The sequence below is a fragment of the Phalacrocorax carbo genome, chromosome 8 (assembly GCF_963921805.1).
Source record: "Phalacrocorax carbo chromosome 8, bPhaCar2.1, whole genome shotgun sequence".
In the NCBI taxonomy this organism is placed as follows: Eukaryota; Metazoa; Chordata; class Aves; order Suliformes; family Phalacrocoracidae; genus Phalacrocorax; species Phalacrocorax carbo.
This window is the reverse complement of record NC_087520.1, coordinates 12,200,493-12,225,411: the sequence shown is the minus strand read 5'-3', so window position 1 is coordinate 12,225,411 and position 24,919 is coordinate 12,200,493. Positions and strand designations below refer to the sequence as shown.

Sequence of the window (24,919 nt, the reverse complement as noted above, 5' to 3'; positions counted from 1 at the left end):
CTGTTATCCCTGTGATCCCCTCGCCTGGCCTTTCAATCCTCAGCTCTTTGGGCTACATCCTTCTGTGTTGCTCAGTTGCGGTTCCCTCAGCTGCTCTCTACCCTGGTTTCTCCTTTCAGCATGTGAAGACTAATAATTGTTTCATTCCTCTCTTAATCCCCCATTGTCTGATGTTCCACATCTCCTCAATGTACATTTCTTCTCTTATCAACATGATGAACAGCTGCTTTGGATATTTTCCTCTTCATCCTTTGGAGGGTTCATCCACCTTTTCCTGGTGGGAGAAGGAAGGGACGGCTCTCAGGGCCTCTCCATGGCCTCTTGTCTACCTACCTTCAACACAGGTCCGACTGAGGAACAGCAATGGAGCCGGGGCAGGGAGGGGAGCAATGTGCAGCTGGTCCACAAGTTAACCAGCCCTGTGATGGCATGCCAGCAGCCATCAGGGAGGCTGCTGGTGACATGGTATCCCCTTCAGACAACCTAATATCCTTTCTGCAGCCACATCCTCTGTGGGGCACCGTGTGTCTTGGGCTTAGCTGAGGGGAAGGAGGATGGCAATGAGCCCTTTGGGAGGGCAAGGGGGGGGGGAATAGAGCCCTGGCAACCTGCCTGCACCTCCATTAATTCTCTGGGGTGGTTGTAGCAAAGTTAACAGTATAGAAAGGAGCCACATTTAAGGAGCTGCTAAAGAGTGAGATGAGTTGTTTATGATTAAATTAAATTCATAGGAAAGCTAATGACCTGCCAGCACGAACCTTGGGTAACTTTATAATGTAATTAAAAGCCCAACAGGGAAGAGAGCTGTGGTCATGCCACATGTTGCGGAGCTGCTGGGAAGATGGGGGCTGTGAGTGGCACAGATGTAGAGAAGTGCTGGGTCTCTGCCTTGTCTCCTCCACTGGCCCAAGGGCAGAGCTGAGCAGCAAGCATGGCATGAGGGGGTGGGCTGCCAGGGAAAAGAGGTGGGGTGCCGAGTCTCAGCTCCCAGGGTTATGTGGGTTGTCCTCAATAAGGCAGTTCTGGTGATCTGACCATACCAACAGCCAAAAAAAGCTGTCTTTTCAGGCTCAGTTAATTTCCCGGATTCTCCGGGGATGTGGCTTTTGGTGACCATGTCAGCACTGCCTTGGGAGCTGTTGTTATGGGACAAGAGCAGGGAGAAGAATCAAAACTTGGTGATGTGGCTCACGCACAGGCCCACCATGCCGGGCAAGCCCGGCCCCCTCCAGCCCCGCAGCCACCTCCCTGCGAAGGGCAAACAGCCAGCTGCACCCTCCGAAAAACTCCGCTCCCCCGGAGACACAGCCGAGTCGCCTTCCCGCTCCATCCCTCGGGGTGGGGGGACCGCGGGGTCCTACCCACCCTGCCAGCAGCCTCGCGTGGGGCGGGCGGCGCCGGTCGCCCCTTTAAGCGGGCTGTGGCGGGGCCGCCCCGCCGGCCGGGATAGGCCGGGCCGGGCCGGGGCCGCCTCCCGCCCTCGGCAGCGGGCGGGCGGCTGGGCTCGGCTCGGCGGGGCTCGGCGCGGCGCTGCAGGCTCCGGTCCTGGCTCCGTGCGGCAGTGCCTCTCCCAGCGCCGCCGCTGCTCCCCGCTTCGCCGCTGGCGCCGGGCTGCGAGGGGCAGAGGCAGAGGCGGAGGCATGCCCAGGCGGAGCATCGCGGAGGTGAAGGTGCTGGACGTGCAGAAGAGGCGCATCCCCAACAAGCACTATGTGAGTGGCGCGGCTCGGCTCGGCTCGGCTCGGGCGCCCCGCTCCGCCGCGCCCGGCCACGGGCAAACAAAGGCCGGGCGCGGGCGGCTCCGCTCCCCCACGGCCGCCCCGGCGGCTGGCAGCGGCCGCGGAGCCCCGGGGTGGGCGGGAGGCGGGGGGCAGCGCTGCTGAGGCTGCTGCTTCCACCCCCGGCGTCTGCCGTGGGGCTCAGCCGGTGCTCTTCCCCGGCGGGGGGGACGCGCTGCCTCCCCCCGCTCCCTCCCACCTACTGCCGGGGTAGGCGGGCAGGGACATCGCAACGCCGGTGGTGACCCTGTGCGGGGCCCGCCGGGGGGGCGCCGGGAGGTGCCCGTGGAGTGCTGCGGGCGGGATTTCGCTGGAGGGGCTCGCAGGGCAGCACGCACCCGGGAGGAGAGGGCATCTCCGGTGGCCACCGATAAGTGCCTCTGCTTCAGCGAGGAGGCAGCGTTTGGCAGAGGGTCTCTGAAACCTGTTGGCTGCAGAGTCCCGGGGCAAGGCACCACTTGGCTCCTTCCTTCTGCACCTGGAACAGTGCTGTTGTCCTTGTCAGGTGCTCCCCTTGTGTCCCCCGCACCCCTTCTGCACCCCTTCTGCATGAGCACCTTCTTGCATGTTCCAGGGCATCTTCCAAACTATTGTGGGTTTGTGTGTTTTTGAAGGGGTTGGGTTTTTCCTTTTTTTTTTTTTTTTTTTTTATTACTTAAACTTTGGTGTGCTTCCAGGCATCTGCAGAGGCCTTGTGGGTGAATCCTGGCAATAAGTGTAAAACAAAGACCAAAATATTCTCCCCACCCTGTTTGCCTTAGACCAGGGTGACCCAGTGACACATTGTTCGTGGCACATTTGAGTTGTGAGGATGTGGTGTTCACTCTGGCTGGAGTGTGTCATGTCGTTGGAGCCAGGCTTTGGGAGATTAGGAGCTTCTTCAGGTGACCCCGGCTAGTTTGTGGCAGTGAGCAACAGCTGGAGGAAAGCGGAGGGTGGGCCAGCTCTAGCCACGATGGAAGGGAGGGTAAAGGGGGTTGTTACCCTCTCCGCTCATCCAGGATGTGATGTGGCTGCTGCTGCTCAACCCCTTATCACCATTTCTTCCTCTCCTGCCCTGCCTGCGGCTTTATCAGCCCTGGCTGAGCCTGACCCCAGCTCCAGATGTGCCCCTCTTCCTGCTGTGTTCATCCCAGACTTACTCGTCATAGCTGGGTTATGCATCTGATCTGGAGGAGCATGTACGTGAGGAGGTTTGATGAGCTGTGTACACTTGTCTTTGTCTTGGTGGATCAGTTGCACCACTGTCAGGTCCTGTAACAGGGCTTGGATGGGGTTGCCTGCGGCTGCTCCTCTGCTCTCCCCTCTGGGCCTTTCCATTCCCCTGCTGGGACTGGGGGCTTCTCACACCCATCCAGTCCTGCATCCCGACAGCTGGGACATGCACCCCAAGGATGGGACACGACCTGGTTTGGGTACTGTCCCTGCTCACCCTCCACCCCCAGAGGTGAGGCAGGTGGAGCTGGGCATAGCACAAATAACCCCTGTGAGGCTGGAAATCTGGGACAGAGTTGTGTTCTGAAAAGAGATGGGTGGCAGGGTAGCTGGGTGGGGACACCAGAGCAGAAACTCCCAGGTGGTGGGAGAAGGTGGCTGCACACAGTTTGTAACAGCCAGCTGTGCAGCTCAGCTGCCTGCTCCCTCCTCAACTGATGGCTTGAGTCCTCTGCCTCTAGCCTTTCCCTGTACTTGTCTTGGACCTAAACCCAGCAGCGCAAGCCAGCGCAGCTTGCAGCAGGGCTGAGCCCAGGGAGGGGCAGGCAGCAGCCTCCCCAGGGCAGCGCTGGAGTGAACGTGAGTCCTTGCCTTGTTTGAGGAGATCGATAGGAACTGGGCAGATTCACAAAGCCAGTTAATTATATGGAATCAAAACCTTCTTTTCTTTCTTTTTATCCTCCTCCTGCAAAGAGAGGGAGAGGAGGGGCAGCAAATCACAGCTGAATCATCTTTAGACCGACCATATCTGCTGGCACACTGCAAATCCATGTCAACCACAAAGCATACGTGTTAAACCTTTGCTCTCTGGCTTCTCACTGATGAGCATAAATGTGCTCTCCATCCCCTGGGCCAGCTGCTTGCTGTCCCCAGGGAGGCTGGAGGAGCATGCCAGCTCTTCTTCCCATTGCCTCTGTGCTGGCCTGACTGGCAAGTGACCTGTATGGCTTGGGCTCGGGCTGCTCTCTGCATCAGCGAGAGGCTTTTCTTTGCTGGACAAAGGTGTAGTTGTGTTGGCTGTATTGAGGCCACAGCAGAAAGTAATGAATTCCAGTTTCCCAGAGAAGTGAGATCAAACCAGTGTTTCAAAGTCCTTATTGACACCCACTCGGGGGGGGGGGGGGGGCTGTAGGAAAGGCCAGCTCTGTTCAGGCCAGCATAGTTCACCCATCACCTTAGTAATTGGCACAGAAAGAGTTATGTTGTCTGAGACAAAAACTTGTGGTTTTTTTGCAGCTCAGATTTGAAGCAACATACACAATATTCCCCCCAACTGGGGGGCTGTTGGGCTTTAACTGGGGACCTGAATGCAGCCCCATGCCCTTGAATGTGTTTGTACCCATGAATGGCATTGGCTGAAATCCTGGTGCAAGAGAGTGTCAGTCTGGTGTGCTGCTGTCTTGCTCTGTCTCGCAGTGTGTCTGGTGGCTGTGATCCCCTGGAAGGATACACTGGGGCAACAGTGCAGTTGACCCATCTCCTGCCCATTCTCCTTACCCTAGTGACAGCCCAGTACTTGACCTGAGGGAGGGAGGAGCTGGGTGCGTTGTTCAAAGGAAGCCCAGGCATGTTTAAAGCCACTTGGTGGATAGGGGAAGTGGGAACAGCCTCTTGATTGCTCTTCTCCCTAGTGAGCTGTTAAACCCTTCGGTGGGTACTGCAGCGAGCACCACTTGCAGGGGTCTGGCAATTTGCAGGGGGTGCTCTCCCCTTCCATGTTTTTCTTCTTGCAGTCAGCCTTGTGCTCCTGGAGGGTTTTTGCGTTTGTAGTGTTGGCATGGTGCAAGGTTGACACGTCTGCTGCCATCCTTGTCAAACCAACTCTGCTCACACATATGGAAGGGCCAGGAGCTGAAGGATAACCAAGCTTCTTGTTCCGTGTGATAGGGGCCTTGAATTTTCTCTGCTGGCTGTGAAAGTGTACCACGCTATATGGCAGTGGCACCTCTCCTGGGCTGCTAACCCCAGCTGCTTCACCTGCACTTGTGCCACTTTTTTCTTTAAGCTTTTTTCATGAACAGTACCTGGAAGGGGCAGCAAGAAATGGTCCTTTTGCAGGTGTTCATTGCAGGACGCACTGCTCTGATCCTGTCGAGAGGGAACAACAGAGCTCTGGATCTCAGCAGCCTACCATCCAAGTGAAGAAGGGGACTCCCATCCTTGAGGCAGTGGCTGGAGAGTTTCCCATGCAATCCTATATTAAGTCATTACAGCTCATGCCCCTCAGGGTGCTTCTGGCGAGGGCTCCAGGGCTATACTGCAAATCTGAAAAGGCAAAGCCCAAGAGCAAAGTATAAAAATAGTCATCTGGGTGACAGAGTAGCAGACTGTCATTTCTATGGTCTGGCCAAGTCTCAAATTCTGCTAAATGAATGTTTATTCAGAAAAGACTCAAAAAACATAGTTGAAATGGACTAAATTTTCCCTTAAAGGGCTTCATCCAGGATCTTTTTATAGTTTTATGTTTGTTATTCTCTAGTAGAAGTCCCTAAAATAAAGCTTTTCCCTACTAAATCTAGATTTTTGGCTGGTTTTTTGCGCTTAGGCAGGCTTTAAAACCTTTTGTTTTAATACAGCTGCGATCTGTGTGTTTTGTTCTATGTGTTAATAACAATGTCATTGAATTGCATCTTCATTTCTACTACACTGTCCCCCAAGAAAACTTCCATAGTTCATATAGTTTTAAATTATTTTTTAATAATTTAATTTAATTAAATTTAATCATTATTTAATTTAATTAAATTTAATCATTTTAATCATTTGTGCTCCAGAGCACAAACCAAAAATATATATAGATGTACACATCTGACAGGAAAGAGCAAGCAGCATACTCTTTGATTGTGTTAGTTTATTGGAAAATCTGGACTATGGTCTTGCAGGACTTCCTTTCCTGGCCTCTGTTCACACACATATCACTTTGAAAAAGGGAAATTTAAACAAAGTGTGCAGCATACATTTATTTTGCAAGCTCAGTTAACAGGATTGCAAACTTTAAAAAAGGTGAATACCCATGAATATTGAACAACCTCACTCGTAGCAGCTGTCTTGCAGAAGTAATTAACAGTGCATGTTGGAATCTGGTGCCTAGATGACAGCATCTATAGGTATTTGAAAACAAGCTTGTTGAAAAACATATTCAAAAAATAAATGTGTAATGTTTTTGATGTGGAATTTGTGATGTGATGGTAGGTGTCTTTTCTGCTCCTGTTCCTTGTAGTGGTGAGGCTGTTCATGGTTTCATTCGTTGTTCAACCCAACCCCATTGCTTATCTGGAATTGATTATGGAGCTTTCAGAGAAGAGTGCTTGAATGGCAAGAGGAGGAGGAGGGCTGCTGATCTGCCGATTCAGTCATTCTTTGGTGCCTTGTATGTACAGAGCAGAAGATATCTTCTGAAGAATATGCGTCCCATGAACCTGTGTGTCATGGTCCCCTGTTCCTGACTTGCCCAGCTGAAGCAGAGCTCTGTGGGGACTTGGTGGAGTTATCAGCTTGTACAGATGCGTTATTTCTGCCATTGTGAATCATGCTGGTTGCTTGGCTTAAGAAGGGCGTTGGAGGATGACCCTCACCATGCCATGCACTCTGGGGAGCACGACCGTGCTCTTGGTATGGTGGGAATGTCCTGTGGGGAACCAAAGGAGCTAGGTGCATTTAGACCGAGGGAACTGGATGTTAAAATCAATAGTGTGAAATCCATCCAGGGGCTGTTAATTAAACTAGGAATGAAAGAGAGCAAAAGTGAAACCAGAATGTATGAAGTAAGGCTGAACCTAGGAAGCTGGATTCTCTGCCATGGCTAAGAGTTTCTGAGCATCGGTGGCCCCCAGAGGTTTGAGGGCTTTCTCAGCATCCTTAGCAGTGTTTTGCTGTCGTATCCTGCAGTTCTGCTGTATCTCATCCTGTTTCCCATCAGCTGGCTGACACTCTCCTGCTTAAGGCAGGCTACAGGCAGGGTGTGTGGAGCCTGTAGCTGGTAGAAAATTGGACCCACCCTTGTGCCTGGCCCTGCTCTGCTGCACAGCATTACAGAGCCAATCAATCCTTTTTGTCCCCCACCTCTCAAGAGAATTGGGGCTTAAGGGAGCACTGTTAGCTTTGTAGATGAAAACCAACACTCAAATGCAAACTCTCCTTTGTTTTTCTTCCCCAGTCGTGTTAACTTAAGGCTGTTGAAAACCATGAATGTCGCAGTTCAGTGCAAGGGCCAAATCTTGCCTGGCACATGGCCACTGAGGCGGATGCAGCTCTGTGTGGAAAGCTGGTGCTCGTACACAATTCCAGCAGTGAACTTTGGTGTGGGGGCTGTCCATTGTCTCTGCCCACTCGGAGGTCTGGTGACCTTGATCCCTTGCAGCTTTGCTTTGGAGGGTATCTCTGTCTTCTCACTGTTTCGCGTAGCAGTGGGAAACAGGAAACAAATGAATCCATATGTTTGACCTTCAGTGTGACTCAGAGCAAACAAGTGGGTCTGTATGTTGTATGGCTGAAGGGTCTATGCTGTAGCTGAGCGGGACTCTGTGGATTGTGCTTGGTGTAACCACGCACGTGTGCTTTTCATCCCAGCAGCTTTGGCTGTGTGCTCAGGCAGCGCTGTGCCCTGGCAAGCTGTACAACAGCAGAGCGGGAAGAGCTGTCACTCCCTGGGGTTTTAGGGAGGGTACAGTCAAAGGGATGAATCAGAGCGAGGGGAGGTGGCTGCTTTGTAGTCCTGGGTGCGTGGGCAGATTAGCTTGGGTTATTTGCCGCAGCCATGAGGATATGCCTGTCCTCATGCTGCTTCCATCCCTGTTACCCGGCTCCTCCCTGCAGCTCTGACTTGTTGCTTCTGCCTCTCTCCTCTGCTAGATCAGATCAGCAGCATCCCTGATGCCCTGCAGTTACCGCTGGGATTGCTTGTCCATGCCTTTCCCAGTGCCATCTGAACTGGCACAACCCTTCTCTTGACTCTCCCTGTCAGCAGAGCAGGAGCGAGGGCATGACAAGGTGTCCAAGGATGGAGCAGCAGGCTGTCTTTCACTCTCCCACTCCGAGCTTCAGTGTCCCATGGCACAAGAGCCCCACGTTCCCCTCCCCATCTCTGCGTGCCTGTGGCGATGAAGGCTGATGGAGAGGGGCCAAGCACAGCAGCTCACCGCCAAGAACTTTCTTTGTTTCCAGCCACCTCCCTCCTTCTTTTTCTTTTCCTCTTACAATTTCCCACTCCCTTTTCTATATTAAACCCTGCTCTGGTTTGGCTTAATCCCTCTGCTGCTTTGGTTTCGCTGCCCCTTTGAATTTCTCGGCGTTCCTTTCTCATTGCAGTGGCTGAAGCCTAGGGACAAGGTTCTTGCATCGCTTAGTGTTTCGGGGTTGGTGGGGAGTGCGGGTGGAGGAGAGAGACGGATGCTTTTTCCCATTTGCTGGTGAAAGATGCTTTAAATATGCGGAGTTTTCCACAGAGAGGTTTATTGTACGTAGTCTCCCTGGACCTGAGACCACACAGGCTCAAACCCATTGGAAACAGCTCTGCCTCTGCTGGAGGCTGTTATGTCTGGCTTTGCTGTCTGAGCTCTGCTGAGTGGCTGGGGACGTACTGATGCCCATCAGTGGTGCATCAGCACTGCTATGTGTCCCTGCAGCCCATGGGGGTTCTGAGTTACTGTGGCATTGCTTTCTGCCCTGCTGTCGTTCATGTGCCGCTGGTGTGGAAACGGGAGGGTCTCAGTGTGTGGGAGCTCTGAGCATGGGGATGCTTTGGGGCTGGGGAAGCTCAGGGGTTGCTGCAGAGCCACCCAGGGAGGGCTGCTGGCGGGTTGTTGGTTTGCGGGGCTGTGTCAGTATGGGTGTGTTGCTCCTGGGCTGGAGCTGGTGTAGTTGGATGGTGCTGAGCTTGGGGTGGACTTGCTGCCTCATTCAGCTGCGTGCTGGGTCCATGCAGAAAGCTCACAGTCCAGCCAGCAGCTGCCCTCCCCAAAGCCTTACTTGTGGGCTTTGTGTATACCCCACCTGCCCCCAGCCAGGATGCCTTGCAAGTGTCCTTGGAAAACTTGGGAAGATTCCTCCTGTGGAAGGAAAGAGGCCAAAACTGTAGCTCTAGGTTTTCCTGCAACTTCAGTCTGCCTTTTTCCTACTAGAATTTAATCAGTCCAGGCTGCTTCCCAGGTTGTGTTTTGTGCATGTCCATAGTGTGTTTATGCAAGGAGTCCAGAAGTGATTCTTCTGGGAGGTCACATGGCCTCATGTTTCAAGAACGGGAAACTGTTTCTGTTAGGTTTTTAAAATTATTTTTATTATAATCTTAATTCCACTGCCTCAAGTCAGCCGCTTGAATCATCTCTTTCTAGCCACATTGTTGTATGGGACAGCATGCCTCTTGGGGAGGGTGCAAGACTGAGGGCTTGTGAAGGACTCCAGAGTCCTCAGTCCCTTTGAGAGGTGGAAGTCACCAGGAGCTGTTGCTATCTGCAGCACTGAGGCTCTTTATCAGTCCCTGGAAAAATACCTTGGGGTCTGACAGCTTCCAGGGCTTATGCTTGCTACTTCATTTCTTCAATGTTTTCTTCAGGGGAAAAGGAAAAAAAAAAAAAGAATTAAATCTCTGGCTGCCCTTTCAGATAGAGATAATTTGTGCTGGCTTCTCATCCCCTCTGTTCTCGTGCTTTAGTCCCTGTGACTCCAACCGCTCTGAATATGTGTCTGAGCTGGCTCCTTCAGCCTCCCTGCTCTTCTGGTGATGCCTGACATGGGAGCTTGTGCCCTGCCCGGGGTGCTGTTCTGCCTGGGAGGGATGTCCTGGATCTCCCTCTGGCATTTACCTGCTGCGGATTGCCTGCATGTTTCCCCCAGGGCTGCAGAGCCCTTGCTGCCATGCAAGCTGACTGACAGCTCTGTTACAGTTGGGCAGGTGCCATTTGCATTTCTTCTAGCAACCTGTCATTTTTTGATGGCTCCCTTATGAAGGTTTTCAGTCCTGCTTTCTGCTGGCCTGTTCTTTCTCTGAGCTGCTTCTACAGAGATGCTGGGGAGGGGAGAGTGGCAGCAGGGAGGCTGTGGGGACTGAGCTCATGATGCCCAGCAGGGTGGGCTGAGAGATCCTTGGGCCTTTTTTCCATCTTTATATTTCTGTTTAGGGCACTTGCTTTCAAATGTGACCAAGGAGAATCCTGGGTGATGGAGGTCCTGATGGTAAACAACTTGATTGGTAATTTTTAAGTGGTTGGTATGTGGCCAATTACTTGAAATGTATGCGGTTTGGGGAACCCAGGGAGTTTGGGAGCCAAATCCTCAGTGTCTGTCAGAGTTCAGCCTTTTGCACTTGCAGGTTTACGTTTTCTGTGAAGGATCTGATCCGCTTCTGTCCTCCAAGGGACAGGAGCACTGGGGGTGTTTGCTCCTCTCCTCTGATGTTAAACAACATCCACCTGCACCTCCAAAACTGTCCCAGGGCTTCTGCTCCCTCTGTGAAAAGCCCCCCGGGGGGAGTGGAGGGCAGGTCTTGTTTCCTCACTCTGGTCTTTGCTGCAGCTCTGGCAAGGTTGCCCTGCTGGGAACTTCTCCTGCTCCATATCTCAGCTTGCCACAGCGTGGGTCTGTGGTTTCACAGCATGAGGGCAGGGGAGCTGGTGGCTAGGAGAGGAGTGATGGGGGGCTGAGGGTACATGCATGAGGCTTTCTTAATCCCAAAAGCAGAATTTTGAGTGTATTTGAGACACCCTGAAAGCTCTGTACCCCTCTGCACCATGTTCTGGTAGGACAAATGCCATGAGCTGTGTCTCAAAGATTTCGGAAGCATGGCATGAATTTCAGCTATGTGACCCTGACCTGTGGCTGAAATGAAGCTAAGGGGGGCTGAGCCCCAGTGATTTCTGCCTGTTCCAAAGCTCTGCTTGGCCCATTTCCTTCAAGCATCAGACCTAGCTGCAGGGTGACACGTGTGCAGCAACATAGGCTGGAGCCAGCATAGACTGGAGCGGAGCAAGGGATGGAGGCTTTTGGGCTGAGAGTGGGGCAGGGTAAGGCATCCTTTCTGGAGGGAGGGGAGCAGCTGGTTCCCAGGTTTCACCGAGTCAGCTAGTTCCCTCCACAGTGCAGACCCCGCTGCTGGCCCAGGAAGGGCTGTAAATATTTAGATAGCTCTGCCTGTTAGTTTTGGCGATGGGCCCATCCCATGTGATGGAGTTGCAGAGCCCCTGTCCTGGATCTAGCTGCCCACTGCCTTCCTGCCATCTGCTTGGCTTTCTCCACCCCTTGAGGAAACAGCAGAGCAGGATCTGAGCAGCAGTGGCAGCCCTCCCATTCCTAGCGGTGTTCCCTGTGGGTGTACGTCCCTGAGGCAGTGCCAGCTGCAGCCCCAGGAGATCCCCTCACTCTTTCCATGGAAAGGGGCCTGCTGGTGGTTTCTCTGTTATTTCTTTGAAGGACTGTAGAAATCGGAGCTGGAGAAGACCCGCGAAATAACTGTTTCCACATGCCCTCACCTGCACAGCTGGGCTGGGAAGAAGCTCATCCTTGGAGCAGCCTCTCTGCAGGGTGATGGGGTGGCTCTTACTGGGACAAAACAGGGCTTGTTCGGGCTGCTGCTCCACGGTGGGTGCTCCTGGCAGGACATGGTGCAGTGCTAGGGCTGGAGGGGAAACCTCAGACCAAGTGCAATGTTTTCAAAACTGTTTTGATCATTGAAAGTGTCTCCCAAAAGCACCTGAGAAAAGGTTGTGTGGGTGCTTGTGGTAGCTTGGTGCCTCATCATCTCCAGTCCCTGTGGAAAAACATCACTGGGTGGGTGACTGCACTGTTGACACCTTTCAAAGTCTGCACTTTTGTTGTCAGTTGAGGAGAGTGCCCAAGTTACGCTTTCTGGTGTCTTTTTTGTCCCTGGGACAGCAGGGACTGTGTTAGAGGTATTGGCAGAGACCAAGATCTGTGATAGTTTTGGCTAACAGAATACCCTGGTGGGATGGGGCCATCACAGTGAAGGATGAGGGATATTCACAAGGAGGGAGGAAGCCAGCTTTACTGAGACAGTGTTTTTATCGATACTGAGGAGCTCCTGTTTCTGTGGGCTTCCCCATCTTTTCCGCTTTCCACAAGTAGGGGAGGAGATACTCCTGGAGACCTTTCTGCTGTTCAAATGGGATGTACAAGGAACTGCTATCCAGGCTCCAGGGAGATCTGCACTTCAGCAAAATAGGAGTGAGCTCATCAGTTGGGAGAAATGCTCCTTCCCTCAATTGCAAAGGGTATAATAAAGTGTGGTATACCCTCCAATCTCATGGCTTTATTACCCTTAAGAACTCTGAATTCATTTTGGCTTGGGCAAGTCCACATCCTGATTAAAATCCCAGTCTAATAAGCTGTTGACTCCAAATAAAGGCAGGATAGGAATAAACTATGAAGAAAAGTTGGCTCTTCCTCCTGCCCCAGTGGAAGGCTTTCTCCGGGCAGGCAGCCAGGAGTGATATAACTCTGTAAAGTGCTGTAGACTGGTAAGAAAGCTGGGATATCAGCTGAGCTTCCAACCAAAATGAGCTCATGCTGGCCTGCCGGCAGGTCCTGGGGTGAGGGTAAAGGCAGCTTGGACACTTTCTTAACATCAAGTTAACACTTAGTTTGCTGATGGTATGGTGGTGACTGTACAGATGCTGTCAGATAATTCAGAGGCCACATCATACAACTTGACCAGTTTTCATTACAGACTGTGGTCAGCCAAGTTGTCCCTGACCCCTTGAGGTCTAGAAGCATGTTCTAGAATGGGTATTGTAGCTGACCCAATGCAGAGTACTTGCCAAGCCATGTTTGGTGATAAGTAAGCACAGTGTCGGGGCCTCCCTTGTAGCAAATCATGGTCCATCCAGGTCACCACAGCTGCTACAGATGTTGTCTTGCAGGAGTCCTCTGTCTTCCTTGTGTTAATATGCTGAAAGTGGAGGTCCTTCAGCTCAAAAAAAAAAAAAAAAAAATAATTTGTGAATGAAAGAGGAGGATTGTGGTTAGCTGAATAAGGCCTGTGAGGTGACACCAAGTGATTTGGATTTTGTCTGGGAGAGGATCGTGGTGCCTGTGACACCCAGCCAGCTCACTGCAAGTCAGCAACGCAGTCACAGCTGTATTTGGGCTGATCATCTAGTTTAAGAAAAGTGGTCATTGAATTGCTGGGTTGAAGGTACTGAAGTTCTTTATTTTAGCCGTAAGAACTTGCTTCATCTTGCTGCCTCTTTTCCCATCTTAATTTGGAAGTGATCCCACTGGGAAGAGTTTGTAGTTCCTCAGGAGTCTCCTCATCTTGGTAGGTCATGCTGCATCGGCCCTCTGAGCAGCAGAGTAACCTTTCGGTTAGATTTTTAGTATAGAGGTCAAGTAGGTTTGAGCTCACATAACTTAGCATCGTGCTATCCATTTGAGTCTCCTGGTGTTTGAATTTGGATATTGGGCTGCCATGTTGGTCATATTCCAGCATCTGGAAAAATGTGTATCTCTGTGGGAGATCTTGTGAAACTCTTCAGGGATTCTGTTTTAAATACCAAAACATCAGCATCCTTAGAGCCTTTATACTTCATTATGTTTACTGGAGTTATAGCAGGTCCATTCATCTGAACTTCTGAATGTTTTGTTCCTGCTTCAGTGAATCAATACTTGAATTTGTGGTGGAAATAAGCAGGACATGAGAGTTAGAAGTAAAAATGAATATGCCCTTGTTCTGCTTAGTCACTCTTATCAATTAGCGAAGGCTGAGGTTTGCATCACTTGAGTGTTACTGCTGGCATCTTGACAAGGGTCATCTTTGGTTTCTGTGAGCAACAAGCAAGGACATTAGTTAAGTAATTGCCCAATTCTGTTATTTGTTTGTTGTCTTTCATAGAAGAATAAAAACTGTGTTGGGTTTTTTTTTTGCATTCATCACCAGTAACAGCCTGGTCATATGGTCTGTGAATAACCTGCAATTACTAGGATTGATTGTGTAGCATTTTAAGGAATGGGAGGGTAATTTGCACCTCAGCAAGTTTAAGTAAACAAAACTTCAGAGCTGCTTATGGAAGAATAGAGTTTTGAACCTTGTGGGTTTGAGTTCTTGCAAGCCCCAGCCCCAGGACCCAGGCTGGCGGTACATGGTGCAGCAGTTTCGATGTATGCCCCTATTTAGAGATAGGGTGTTGTCTTAGTTCACAACTACCGATAAGCATTTAGTAGACAGTTAAGTTGTGGCAGTGAAGCTTAACAATTTAATCTTAGATATTTTCTAGTATTGCTGAAATGACTTTAAGCGGTCCCATGAGGTTCCCTGATTGACACCCAGCTATGGGCGTTGTGTTGGCAGCTTTAGCAGTGTTTGGGCTGTGCTGTGGGTTGTTGGGTCACTCCTCTCTGATTTTTTTCCCTCTGTTCCCTACAGGTGTACATTATCAAAGTCACCTGGTCCAATGGGTCCACAGAAGTCATATACCGACGATACAGCAAATTCTTTGACCTGCAGGTAAGCATTTTGCCCGTTCTTGGGTTTTTGACTTCAGAGGGTTCAAAGCTGTGGTCAGTTGAGAAGCGTGGTTTCTGCCTTATGCTAAGCATGCCTTTTGTAATCTACCAGAAAATGTTTTGGTCTGAGGAAACTTAAACACAAATCCTTGAAAGAAGCAAGAACAAGGCAACCTCAAAAGCTGGACTCTTTGCCCCAGTGCCTCTTGCACGTTGGTGGGGACACTCTGGGGCTTTTGCATGCCCCAGTGTTAAAGTTCTGCTGTCTGGACTAAGTGCACGCCGGGCTGGGTAGTTGTGTTTGAATTCCTGCAACAGAAGTCTGTGCAAGTGGTGGGGTTTTTGCTGGGGTTTTTTGTTTGCTCTGGGGGGAGATTTTGTTCAATTTAGGCCCATATTCCATTCCTGTGGAGCTGATACCATGCCTTTCTCAGCTGCTATCACAGCAAAACAGGGCTGCTGCTGAAAAACACTGATTCCCTGGGTCCACGTCCTGCTGGCTGGCGTTTTGGGGAGCAGGTGCTGTGGAAATGCCCGCTGCCCGGAGCGGTGCAGTGCATTGCCAGCCCAGAGGACAGCTGACAGCAGCCGCTTTAGCTATTACCTTCTGGTGCAGTGGGGGAGCTGGGAGGGAAGGAGGAGGCTGGAAAGGCAATTGGGACAGGCTGGGTTGCAGAAAACTGAAGCTGATGTTCTGGGCGAGCAGGCAAAGGGTGTTTTCCACCCCCTCCTTGGTGGAGATGAGCCAAGGGGTCTGGCTGAGCTTTATGAGCCAAAACACAAACTGAGCTGCTGGAACAGGCTCTGTGCAGATGAGGAAGGAAAATGCATGAAGTGATCTATGACTGGCAGCAGTTGCCAGAAGAGTCACTGGCATGTCATGCCTGTGTGTGGGACTGGGAGAGGAACAGGGCACCCTCTGCCTCCAGCAACCCGCTCACATGAACCTGAGTATCACTGTATGCTTTATTTGAAAGGGTGCTGTGGTTGCTGGGGAATGAGAATGCCTTTCCTGAAATCACTGCATCCAGACACAAATTTGCTGCTAAAATTACAGTGCATCTGGGCCTGCCCAGTGAAGCAAGCCCGTGGGAATCCAAATGGGTTTCCCAGGTTCAGCTGGTCAGCTGGCTTCAGGTCAGCCTGTAAAGCCTGGGATTGTGCGAGACAGCTGCTCACGTCAATGGTACTCGGTCCCCGGCCTGACAAGGCACCTTCTGCAGAGCTGTGGACATGGCCATGAGGGTGACCATGCTGAGTAAGCCTTGGCCAGCCAGTGAGAGCCTGGCTTTGGCAAGACCCTGCGTGTTGTTACCCTGCCCCATGCTGCTGTCCCGCAGCATCATGCTGGGCAAGGCAAGGTAGGGTGGCATGGGCAGCTGCTGGTGCAGGCAGGGGTTAAGCTGTGTGTAGCTGCTTGTGTAACCAAGGAAATATTAAAGTAAATAAACAGGGAACAGCTGTTGGGCAGCAGCCAGTGCTGGAAGGAAGTGGAGCTCAGTGTTTCCTTCTCTGCAGCATCTCATCTTCGCTGGTGCTCCAAGGTGGTGGCCAAGCTCATGCTATCATTTGCTGCAAGAGGGGCAGAGTCTTTTGTCTTTTGGGGTTTATATGTGATAAGCTGGTGCCTCCAACTGTGCTGTTTCCCTGGGCTGCCTTGCTTCTCATGGGGAAGGACATCTAGGGAAATATTGGCCATCCTTCCTCTCTTCCTCCTCTTCCATCTTGGCTGGAGCTGTGCATGCCCGTAGATGGAAAGCGTTGTCACTGGAGTCTATCTGGAGCCAGGGATTCAAACTGGCTCTGCAAAACATGCTGATGCTGGAGCACCTTTAGAGGTAGAGGTGCTTTATATATGTATCATGATGCAGATAGAAAAGTTTAAAGCAAACATCTCCCCCCTTCCCTGTTCCCTGCAGCTTTTTCTTAAAACCAAAACCCAAAACAAACAAACAAAAAACCCAAACAAACAACAAAAAGATAACCAACCCCCCCAAAAAAAACCAACAAAAAACCGACTTCTTTTTGGCTCTGTTGAAAGAATGAATGAAATTGTGGTTTTTCCATTCCTTCCCCCTTATCGCACATGCTTCCTGGTGTCCTTATTTTAAACTTGTGGCGCAGTACAGTGGAAATTGGATTGAGAGGCGAGGAATGAAACAGATCCTCTTAGCACAGTGGAAAAAAATGCTCTAGGTAGGCTTGGTAGCACTGACTCTTGCCATTGCTGGAGGCCTTTATTATATGACTGTTGGATGATTCTATGCCAATTTTAGCTCTTTAGGCAGAAACTTTCCATACTGGAAATTATTCATGCCTCCAGTTCTTAAAAAAAAAACAACAAACCCCACCCCAAAACTCCCACAAAGTCACTGATTGGCTGCTTCTGAAAACATAGTAAGAGGGAAAAATATTTTTCCCAGGTCCACTTCTGATGATCTTTTTGATGTGTTGGAGGAACAATTGGAAACTTGAGTCGCAGGTGATCCCTGTGTCAAGAATCTGTCTTTCATGTTATCTGGTGAAAATCCATCCAAATTTATTCATACTATGGTCTTGTGCAATCACAGTACATGCATGTTTGGGTAGAGATATTTGTTAATTTACTATCTATGTTCCCAGTGATTCTGGCTGCACTTCCCCTGCTCCTGCCAGAAGCTGAGCTGGGTTTTGTTTTTCCTATAGCAGCTCTGGCTACATTTGTGTGAAGGTTGGTGTGCCCTCTTTTGCTGTCAGTGACCTTGCTGCTAAGCCCAGGCAGGAGGACAAGGAAGGCATTTGATCCAAGTAGGAGAGAGGAGAAGAACTTCTTGGGCCGGGAGTGAGGTCCGGTGGGGGCTGACCCCTGGGCTGATGTGATGCTGCAGTTCAGAGCAGCCCAGGCATGGTCATGTGAGCGGTTGGGGATTTTCTCCTGATATTCCCTGTGGGGCCACAGCTGAATTGCTTGTCACCTTCCATTGTGACCAAACAATTATTTTAGGAGTAGGGCCAAGTAAAACACATGCACACTTACTACTGACAGACTTGCCGGCTAGCCTGCTCCCACTGCAACCAGAGGGCAAAGTGTCCTTCCCTCCCCACCCAGGCAAGAATGACGCTCCAAACGCAAACCGCCAGCTCAGCTGAAATGGGTGAAGCCTGGACTTTGCCCAGTGCTGGTCTCTGCCTCCATCTGGATGTAGAGGCATCAGACCAGCCATGTTCTGTGTACTGGAATGGAGAATGTCAAAAGCCAGCTTGATGGTTGCAGTACTGCTGCAGGCTGTGCTATTATAAGCTGGGAGCGTTCAAGGTTTTGTCTGAATACTGTGAACATTGAGAGCTCTTCCCTTTGGCTGTCATTGATACCCAAGGGTGGTTGTCTTCTGCAAAAGTCCTGGTTTACATCTCATCACTGTAGCAGCCTTTCCAGGCACCACACCACTTTTCTCTTCCAAGGGTGGCAAGACCTCCTCTTTCTGCCTAATTACGTGTTTTCATTCTGTTGATCATACCATGGGCCATCCACTGTCATACAGGAGACTGTCACCTCCTCTCTAAGGGCTGGTGACTGACATTTGTTCCGCAGTTCAGCTTGTGTGTCCCAGCACAAGGCACAGGCTGCTTCTTCCTGGTCCTGGTCCAGTGTTTTGAGCAGATGATGTGGTGGCCCTCATCCCTTGGTAAGCGTGCAGGCCATACCCTTTCCTGCTCTGGAGCCTTCACAGGAAGGCTTGGCATACCATGCCAGGCAGTGAAATGGGGAAGGGAATGCTTAAGTCAAGGAATATCTCCACCTCCTGTATACTGCTCATTGCAGGAGAAGATCTTTAGTGACCTGGGCAGCGCTCAGGAGTGTTTTTGCTGTGCAGATCCTCTGTGCTCAGGCTCCTACCACCTCCCCTCCTCGCTTTCTCTATAAATGTTTTCCATCACATGGCTATTAAAAAACAAACCCTAGATTAAATTGTAATTCTAGCATTTGAAACCTCAGGTAACTATAATTTGTACTGAATTTGTAACTACAAATACTAAACTCAGTCCTGCATGAATCTCTTGGCTGGAGGAATAATTTCCTTCAAATAGGACTGAGGCTCTTTATAACACTCAGTATGCCAGATGTGAGCTATTGGGAACAGATGGATGCTGTTCCTAAGAAATAAAGGCAAGATGACTGATGCTTGCAAGGATGCCAGTTGTATTCTGGACAGTAATTGGGGCTGGCAGGTATGCTGGAAATGTTAGCTGGCATGGAGTTTGGTAATCAGATAAGTGGGTGGCTGTCTCCAGTGGACAGAGATAGAGGACTGGGGTCTTGAGTGCCTGAGAGATGCTTCCAGCCCTGCTACTGGGGGAAGAGCTGTGCAGTGACTGCAGGGCTCTGTTGGATCACGTTGGATGCATCACTCGAGTGGAGGTTAACAAGTCTCTTGGAGGGATCCTGTTGAAATAATTGGCTGTAAGGGGCGACACTGTTGCGTAGAGAACAAATACTGGATTATAGTTTGTGCGTTCTGTCAGACCCTCCAAAAGAAAAATTTTTGTCCCCACTCTGTAATTTTGAGTTCATCAGCCATGATAGTAGTCGTTTGAAGTCTTCATGTGACCAAGGGCCACTGTTGTCTCCCTACGCTCCTAAAATGTCCTTATACGCACACCCAACCCTTTTACACCTTCCGTGCTATTACCTGCCCTTCCCTGGGCAGGAGTTGCGCTGCATGTCCTTGGCCTCCTCTGCCTTTTGGCTGCAGCCATGCTCTCTTCAACTAGTAGTCCTTGCCAGTCTCTTTTCAGTCCTGTCTTGTTTTGTGTCCTGGACAGCAAGGCTTGTGTCCAAACAGTTGGGTGCGGATCCGATGGGTCACAAAGTGAGCTGCTTGTGAGCTGTGATGGAGCCAGATCTCAAACCTTCCCCTTGGAGCAGGCTTTGCCATTCATGCTGTGTCCTGCCTTCTCACCACCAAAGCAGTAGCTTCTCCTCTGGCAGACAGCTGCAAGCCCTTAAAAATCAATTTGCCGTTCAGGGGTGCCCTCCTTGGGGACAGATTACCCCAGGGCTTTTCCCCTTGCTGTAGGAGAGGGTGATGCTGCATAGCTGCTCCTCTGTACAGAGGTTTAATTTTGAACCAAAGGATGGAGACATGACATAGGCTGGAGTAAGAGTGCTTTCTGTGCAATTCAGAGACAAAAAAATTGAGAATTTTAAGCAACCTTAAAAATGGCTCTGGCTCTCTCCCCCACTCCTTTCTGCATACGCACTGAGTGTGTTTCCCAGTCCTCTCGTTTGTCCATATGTTTAACAAATCCTTCAGGTTTTTAGCTGGAAACTTTCAGCTTTGACCCACCTGGAGCGATGTCATCTTGGAGAGAATCCTGCAGCCTTCAGGCCAACAGCTTTGTGTGTAACACACACAAAAAAAATAGGCTATTGAAATGGTGCCTACTTTTATGAGTAAATTGGCAAAAGGCAATGGTCTGTGCATGTCGTCTCAATGTGGAAGACAGATTAGCCCTTCTGGAGGGGGTTCTTCACCTGTCGTGTGTTTGCAGCCACCAGACAAAGATGGCGAGGGGGGGGAAAGTCAGTATCTTAGTAATACAGGCTGTTTCTACATAAAATACTACATAAAAACAGGCTCAGAAGACACTAGCTGGCACACAGAGAAGAATTGTTCTCATCAGCCTGTTTCAGGCAGTTGGACTCTTGAAAAATTAAAATGAGCCTCGTGCATTGTTTCCAGGACTGCGAGCCCTGTGCTTGCCATCTTCTGCCTGCACTCTTCCTCCTCCTCCTCTGCAACTTAAGCTGGGCTCCTGGCAGGGCACATTGTTCACAAAGGTGAAGTAATTGTTATCTTAATTCTCCAGATGTGGAAAGCAAGGGGCAGGCGTGCTCAGTAATGTGTCCTAAACAGCACAAGGCTCCTTCAGGTAGGAACGCAAGTGGAGGCACCGGTTGGATTTCACCCCTCTTCTGGGTCTTGCCTGGTCCTGGCAGCCTCTTTGATGAGAAAGCCCTAAGGCAGCTCAGCCGTGCGGCTGCAGGAGATGGATGTCTTTTTGTGTCCAGGGATTGTAAACAGGGCTCTTTCGATAGCTATTTCATAACAGGAATCTTATTTCAACACTTTGGGGATTTCTTTTTTCTCCAGGGTTTGTGAAGTTCAGCAAAATTCTGTGCAGTTGCGTATGCAATGTGCTTCGTGGTTTCACCCTGCCACAAAAATAAGTCACCAGGATCTTGCTTTTAGACAGCTGGACCATGAAAGACTGGCCCTTGCGTGACCAAGGACAAGAAAAAGCCCACAGCTTCCTACAGTGAGGTTCCTGCTACAAAGCACCAGTGATTATTTTTCCACTGTGCCCAGGCTGTACTGAGAGCTGTGAGCTTAAGCACTATATGCAGAAGTATAGAAATGGTGAATTGCCATAACCAAACTCAAGAAACACTTTCCATTAAATAAGGGCTACTTCTATCTGTAGAAAAAATAGACGGTATTTTTCTAGCAGTGTATCAAAGATCATCATCATTCTCTTCCTCTCTCCCTCCACAAAGAACACGTACAGTCCAATGCACTTCAGCCTAGTTAAAAATTGGTTCCTTAATTTTTTCTCGCTCCAAATGTCTCCCATTTATCGCTTTCCAGCATTTGGCAGCCATGAGCCAGTGCATTCCCGTGTGTGCTAGTGCCAGGGCAGGTCAGTGGAGTTATAATTGGCTCTAGCTGGCACCCTGACTAGCTGCTGCATTCTGTGCCTGGCAGCCAAGTGGGGCTACAAGCTGCTGAAAGCCATGCCTGCCTCTGGGAAACAGCAGCCCATCCTCCCTGAGAGTCCGTGTTGGATGAAAGTTCCCAGGGCCAGTGTACACCTGGGGCAAGCTCGGCAGCACTGGGCAGTGCTTGTCTGCATCAGAGATAGTTTTCAGTTCCTGTAACTAAAACCTTTCTTGAGCAGCTGCTGGGAACAGCACTTGTTGATTTTTGGTTTATTCCAAGCTGACGGCCAGCATTGGCCCTCTTCTTTTGCTCTCAGCATGTAAGTTCCACAGGCTGTCTCTGTACCCTCACCAGGTTTCTGCAGTTCTCCCTCTTGCCTCCGGAGGTAACTTTTCCTCCCGAAACCTTGCTTTTTGCTGGTTTGCTGTGAGCCCTGAGGGCTCCCACTCACCTCCTGGCTCTCGTCTCTGCCTGCTTCCATCAGATGGTTCCTTCTTGTTCCCAGACTCATTGTCTGGTGCTGCTGTGGTGGTTCCATGGCAAAGGAGGGCTGGCTCCTGAGCCTGTGCTCTGTTCATTCATCCCTGTTGGAACCCCCTGGTTTCTTCCTCTCTGGAAACTTGGCAGAGCAGCCAGAGGAGAGCATTTGAAGCCTTTGCTTCCCGGCCCTGGGGAAATTCATCCCATGCGAAGCATCACTTGGTGGGTGCAAGCCGGCGGGGAGCCTGTGCTGAGTGTAATCTGCGGAAGGGGTTGCAGAAAGATGGGGTGGTTAAAACAGGTTCAATCCCTTGGGGATGGAGCTGAGATCTCTTGCTGACAATCCGGTGTGGTTTTATTTGGTGAGGCTTTTGGTAATGTCACATTTAAAAGTTGTCCAGTAACACAAGGTGAGGGGTTACACTCCTCTCCCTGTCTCAGGGGTGACCTAAGGTCCTTCCACTCCCCAGCTACTTAATGAAAAAGCCCTGGAAATTCAGCTGCCCCGTTCCTGGGAGAGCTGAGCAGGATCTCCAGGAAGGCAGGAGCTTGCTGGTGGCCCATCCTGCCCGCTGCCCATGGGGTTGGTCCCTGGAGAGGTGCCCAGGTACCTTCCTGGAGCCGGTTGTGGCTGGGGATTTTGGTGAGGTTTGTGTGTGTCTAGGCTGATGTGAGCCCTAGCATCTCTGCCGTGCTCTTAATTTAACACAGCTCAGTTTTCTGGTGGAAAGACCTGCAATTTATATCATCCAGGAAGCAGCCCTGGATCTGAAACCAACCAGTTTCAAGCTGACTGATGCTGCCTGGGGAAGAGCTGAGGATGGATAGCAGTAAATCAGTGCAAAGAAGTCTGTATCTCAGAGTGCTGAATTTTTAGTAAAATGGCCAGGACTTTTTTATATTGCTAAATCTGTATGATATAGTATGGACCATAGCATGCACCACACGTGTTGTGGGCATCTAAGAAGTGGAAGCATCTGTGCAGTTTTATGGTGAGTGGGAGATGGAAATAAGAGCTGGGAGAGACAGAGAGAGAGATGGTGGATCTGGGCTTGTCCTGCCCTTGCAGAGGGAGGGGATAAAGCTGAAGGGACGATGTGTTTTTCTGTGGTCTTGAGTTCACACTTCTTTTCTGGGCCTTTCATTTGATTACATCAAACTGTCACAGCTCTGCCGCGGTGCTGTAAATCACCGCTCCCACACTGGCTGTGGAAAGAGCTTTCAGTGAAGGGCATCTTGGAGTCCCCTTGCGAAGTGAGGTATGGAGCTCTGCAATGGTCTCCCTGGGGTCCCGGTGGGCCTGGGAACGCATGAAGAATCTAACTGCTTGCTCTCCCTTCCCCATGCTCTGCTCCATCTGAGAAGTGATGCTCCTTTCCTCTTACTTTCCTTGCATGTTTTTTTTCTCTTCTATATGCTCTCTGCCCTGAGGCTTGCCTGGATCCTCGTTCCCATCCCTGGGAGCCAGCACAGACTTTTCCTGGGCATGTGGGAGGGATGAGGAAGGCCGGTCTGTGCCAGCTGCGGCAAGGCTGCTCTGTTGGCTGGACTAGGGGAGACCTTGCAGGGAGAGAAGGATGAGTGTGCAGGTTCTGCCCTTCCTCTGTGATTCATGCCTGCTGGCTGGCTGGTAGTGGGGAGGGGGACCTTGTTAACCAGAAAACGGAGAGGGGAAAACACGATGTGGTGCCAGCAGGTAGATGCTGCAGGGCTCCAGCAGGCAGCCCGTCCCCTCCACAGTGCCGTGGTGACTCCATGGTTTTCCTGCCAGTGGCTGAGGCTTTGCTTCTCCACTGCTGTGGGGGTGTTGCAGTGCTGCTGGATGCATGGCACCCCTTCTGCTCGTCTTCCCATCACCTCATGGCTCCCACTCATCCCTGGGCTGGAGGATGCTGCTCTACACCCAGTTTAGGGTAACTTCTATATTCTGGTGTTATCTAGGATTGCAGTGTGAGCAATAACCTACATAAAAAATGGTCTTCCTTGTGATCTGGTGGCATGAAGAGAGCCACCACTTTCCCTTTCTTAATTCTACCTTCCTAAGCCTTTCTGCTTTACTGGTACTGTATTTTCAGGCCATTGCAATGGGAATTACAAATGATGTTTATGGTTGTCTTTACCTGGCAGTGTGGAAATTAGATCTTGGAGATTAGGTTTGGGAGGTGTAATTAAGGTTGGTGCATTTATTGTTTTAATACTGCCTTTGATAGAATATTTAGGATTTGGGCAAGAAAAAGCTTTCATTCAAATACCATTTTTCAGTGCTAGTATCAAATTAAATTAGGCAAACAGGTATAATTTAATATGCAAGGTGCTGTTGTGCACCTTACAGAGAATTCGTTGTGCTCCCATTTTCCTCTGCAAGCTCAGCTTGCTGATCATTTACCATGAGCTGTGGTCCCATAACTTGACCTTTTGGGAGGGGAAGAAGATACTTTGTCATAGCAGACTTTGAGAAATGCCTCCCTCAGTGAGCTGTTTGGGTGCAAAGAGGTTCGAGACTCCTCTCCGCCTGATTGCCCCTCCCCAAGCTGCCAGCAAACCAGCCCACGTCCCTGCAAGTTCGGAGTGGCTCCAGGAGGGCCAGGAATGAGGGAGAGGAGGGTGAAGATGAGATCTCTCCAGGTCTTGTACTGCAGGCAAAAGTTCAATTGGCTCAACTATACTGCACAAATTCACTCTTGGGTAGGTGGACAACTTGCCCCAGGCACTGCAGAGCCATCCCAACGGCCATTGATGGGGGCTGGCTGATGTGTTCAGCCTTGCAGAGTACAGCTGTCATTTTGGGGTTTTTTTAAGGAAAAAATATTGCTGAAAAAATTTAGGAAATGTTTTTTAGAAATTTAAGTTGTGGATTTTCATTTCTATCTGAGAATTTCTGCCTGTAGAGCCGCTGCTGGTAGTAGGCATTGCCCCTCTCCTGCCTGGGGAGCACTGGGGTGTGGAAACTACCAGCACCTCTGGTAAGGACCCAAAAATCTTGAGTTCTTGCCCAGTTTCAGTCAACAGAAAGTTGGCATACCATATTTCTTAACTGCATACATACATGCTGAAAATGGCTGATTAAATGACCACCGAAGAAGGCTTTGTGTTTGGCCACACAGAGTGGCAAGCCAGCTGGGAAGCTGCGCAGGTCTTCAAAATGGTGAGGTTTCCTTGTCCTAAGTTGGAAAGTTAGTATTTAAATTTTAGCAAAGAAAGAAACTCAGTTCAGTATGCATAAAATGTTCTCGTTTTTCACTATTTTTTTATAAAAATAAAAGCTTTCCCCTTGATGAGTCACTTAAAGCATAAAAA

General features: G+C 50.3%; 1 protein-coding gene across 2 annotated transcripts in view; it reads left to right on the top strand.

Moving 5' to 3' along the window:
* The first annotated feature begins 1,298 nt into the window (after nt 1-1,298).
* The window catches only part of SH3PXD2B (SH3 and PX domains 2B), an 82,351-nt gene continuing 58,730 nt past the window's right edge, over nt 1,299-24,919 (top strand). Inside the window, exons 1-2 of one of the 2 annotated variants that reach the window (XM_064458724.1) lie at nt 1,299-1,712; nt 14,362-14,442. In XM_064458724.1, coding sequence (XP_064314794.1) covers nt 1,641-1,712; nt 14,362-14,442 — 153 coding nt within the window. In that variant the 5' untranslated portion in view covers nt 1,299-1,640. Of the gene's footprint in view, nt 1,713-14,361; nt 14,443-24,919 lie in introns of those variants that run through there. The other variant, XM_064458726.1, reaches the window with a different exon arrangement.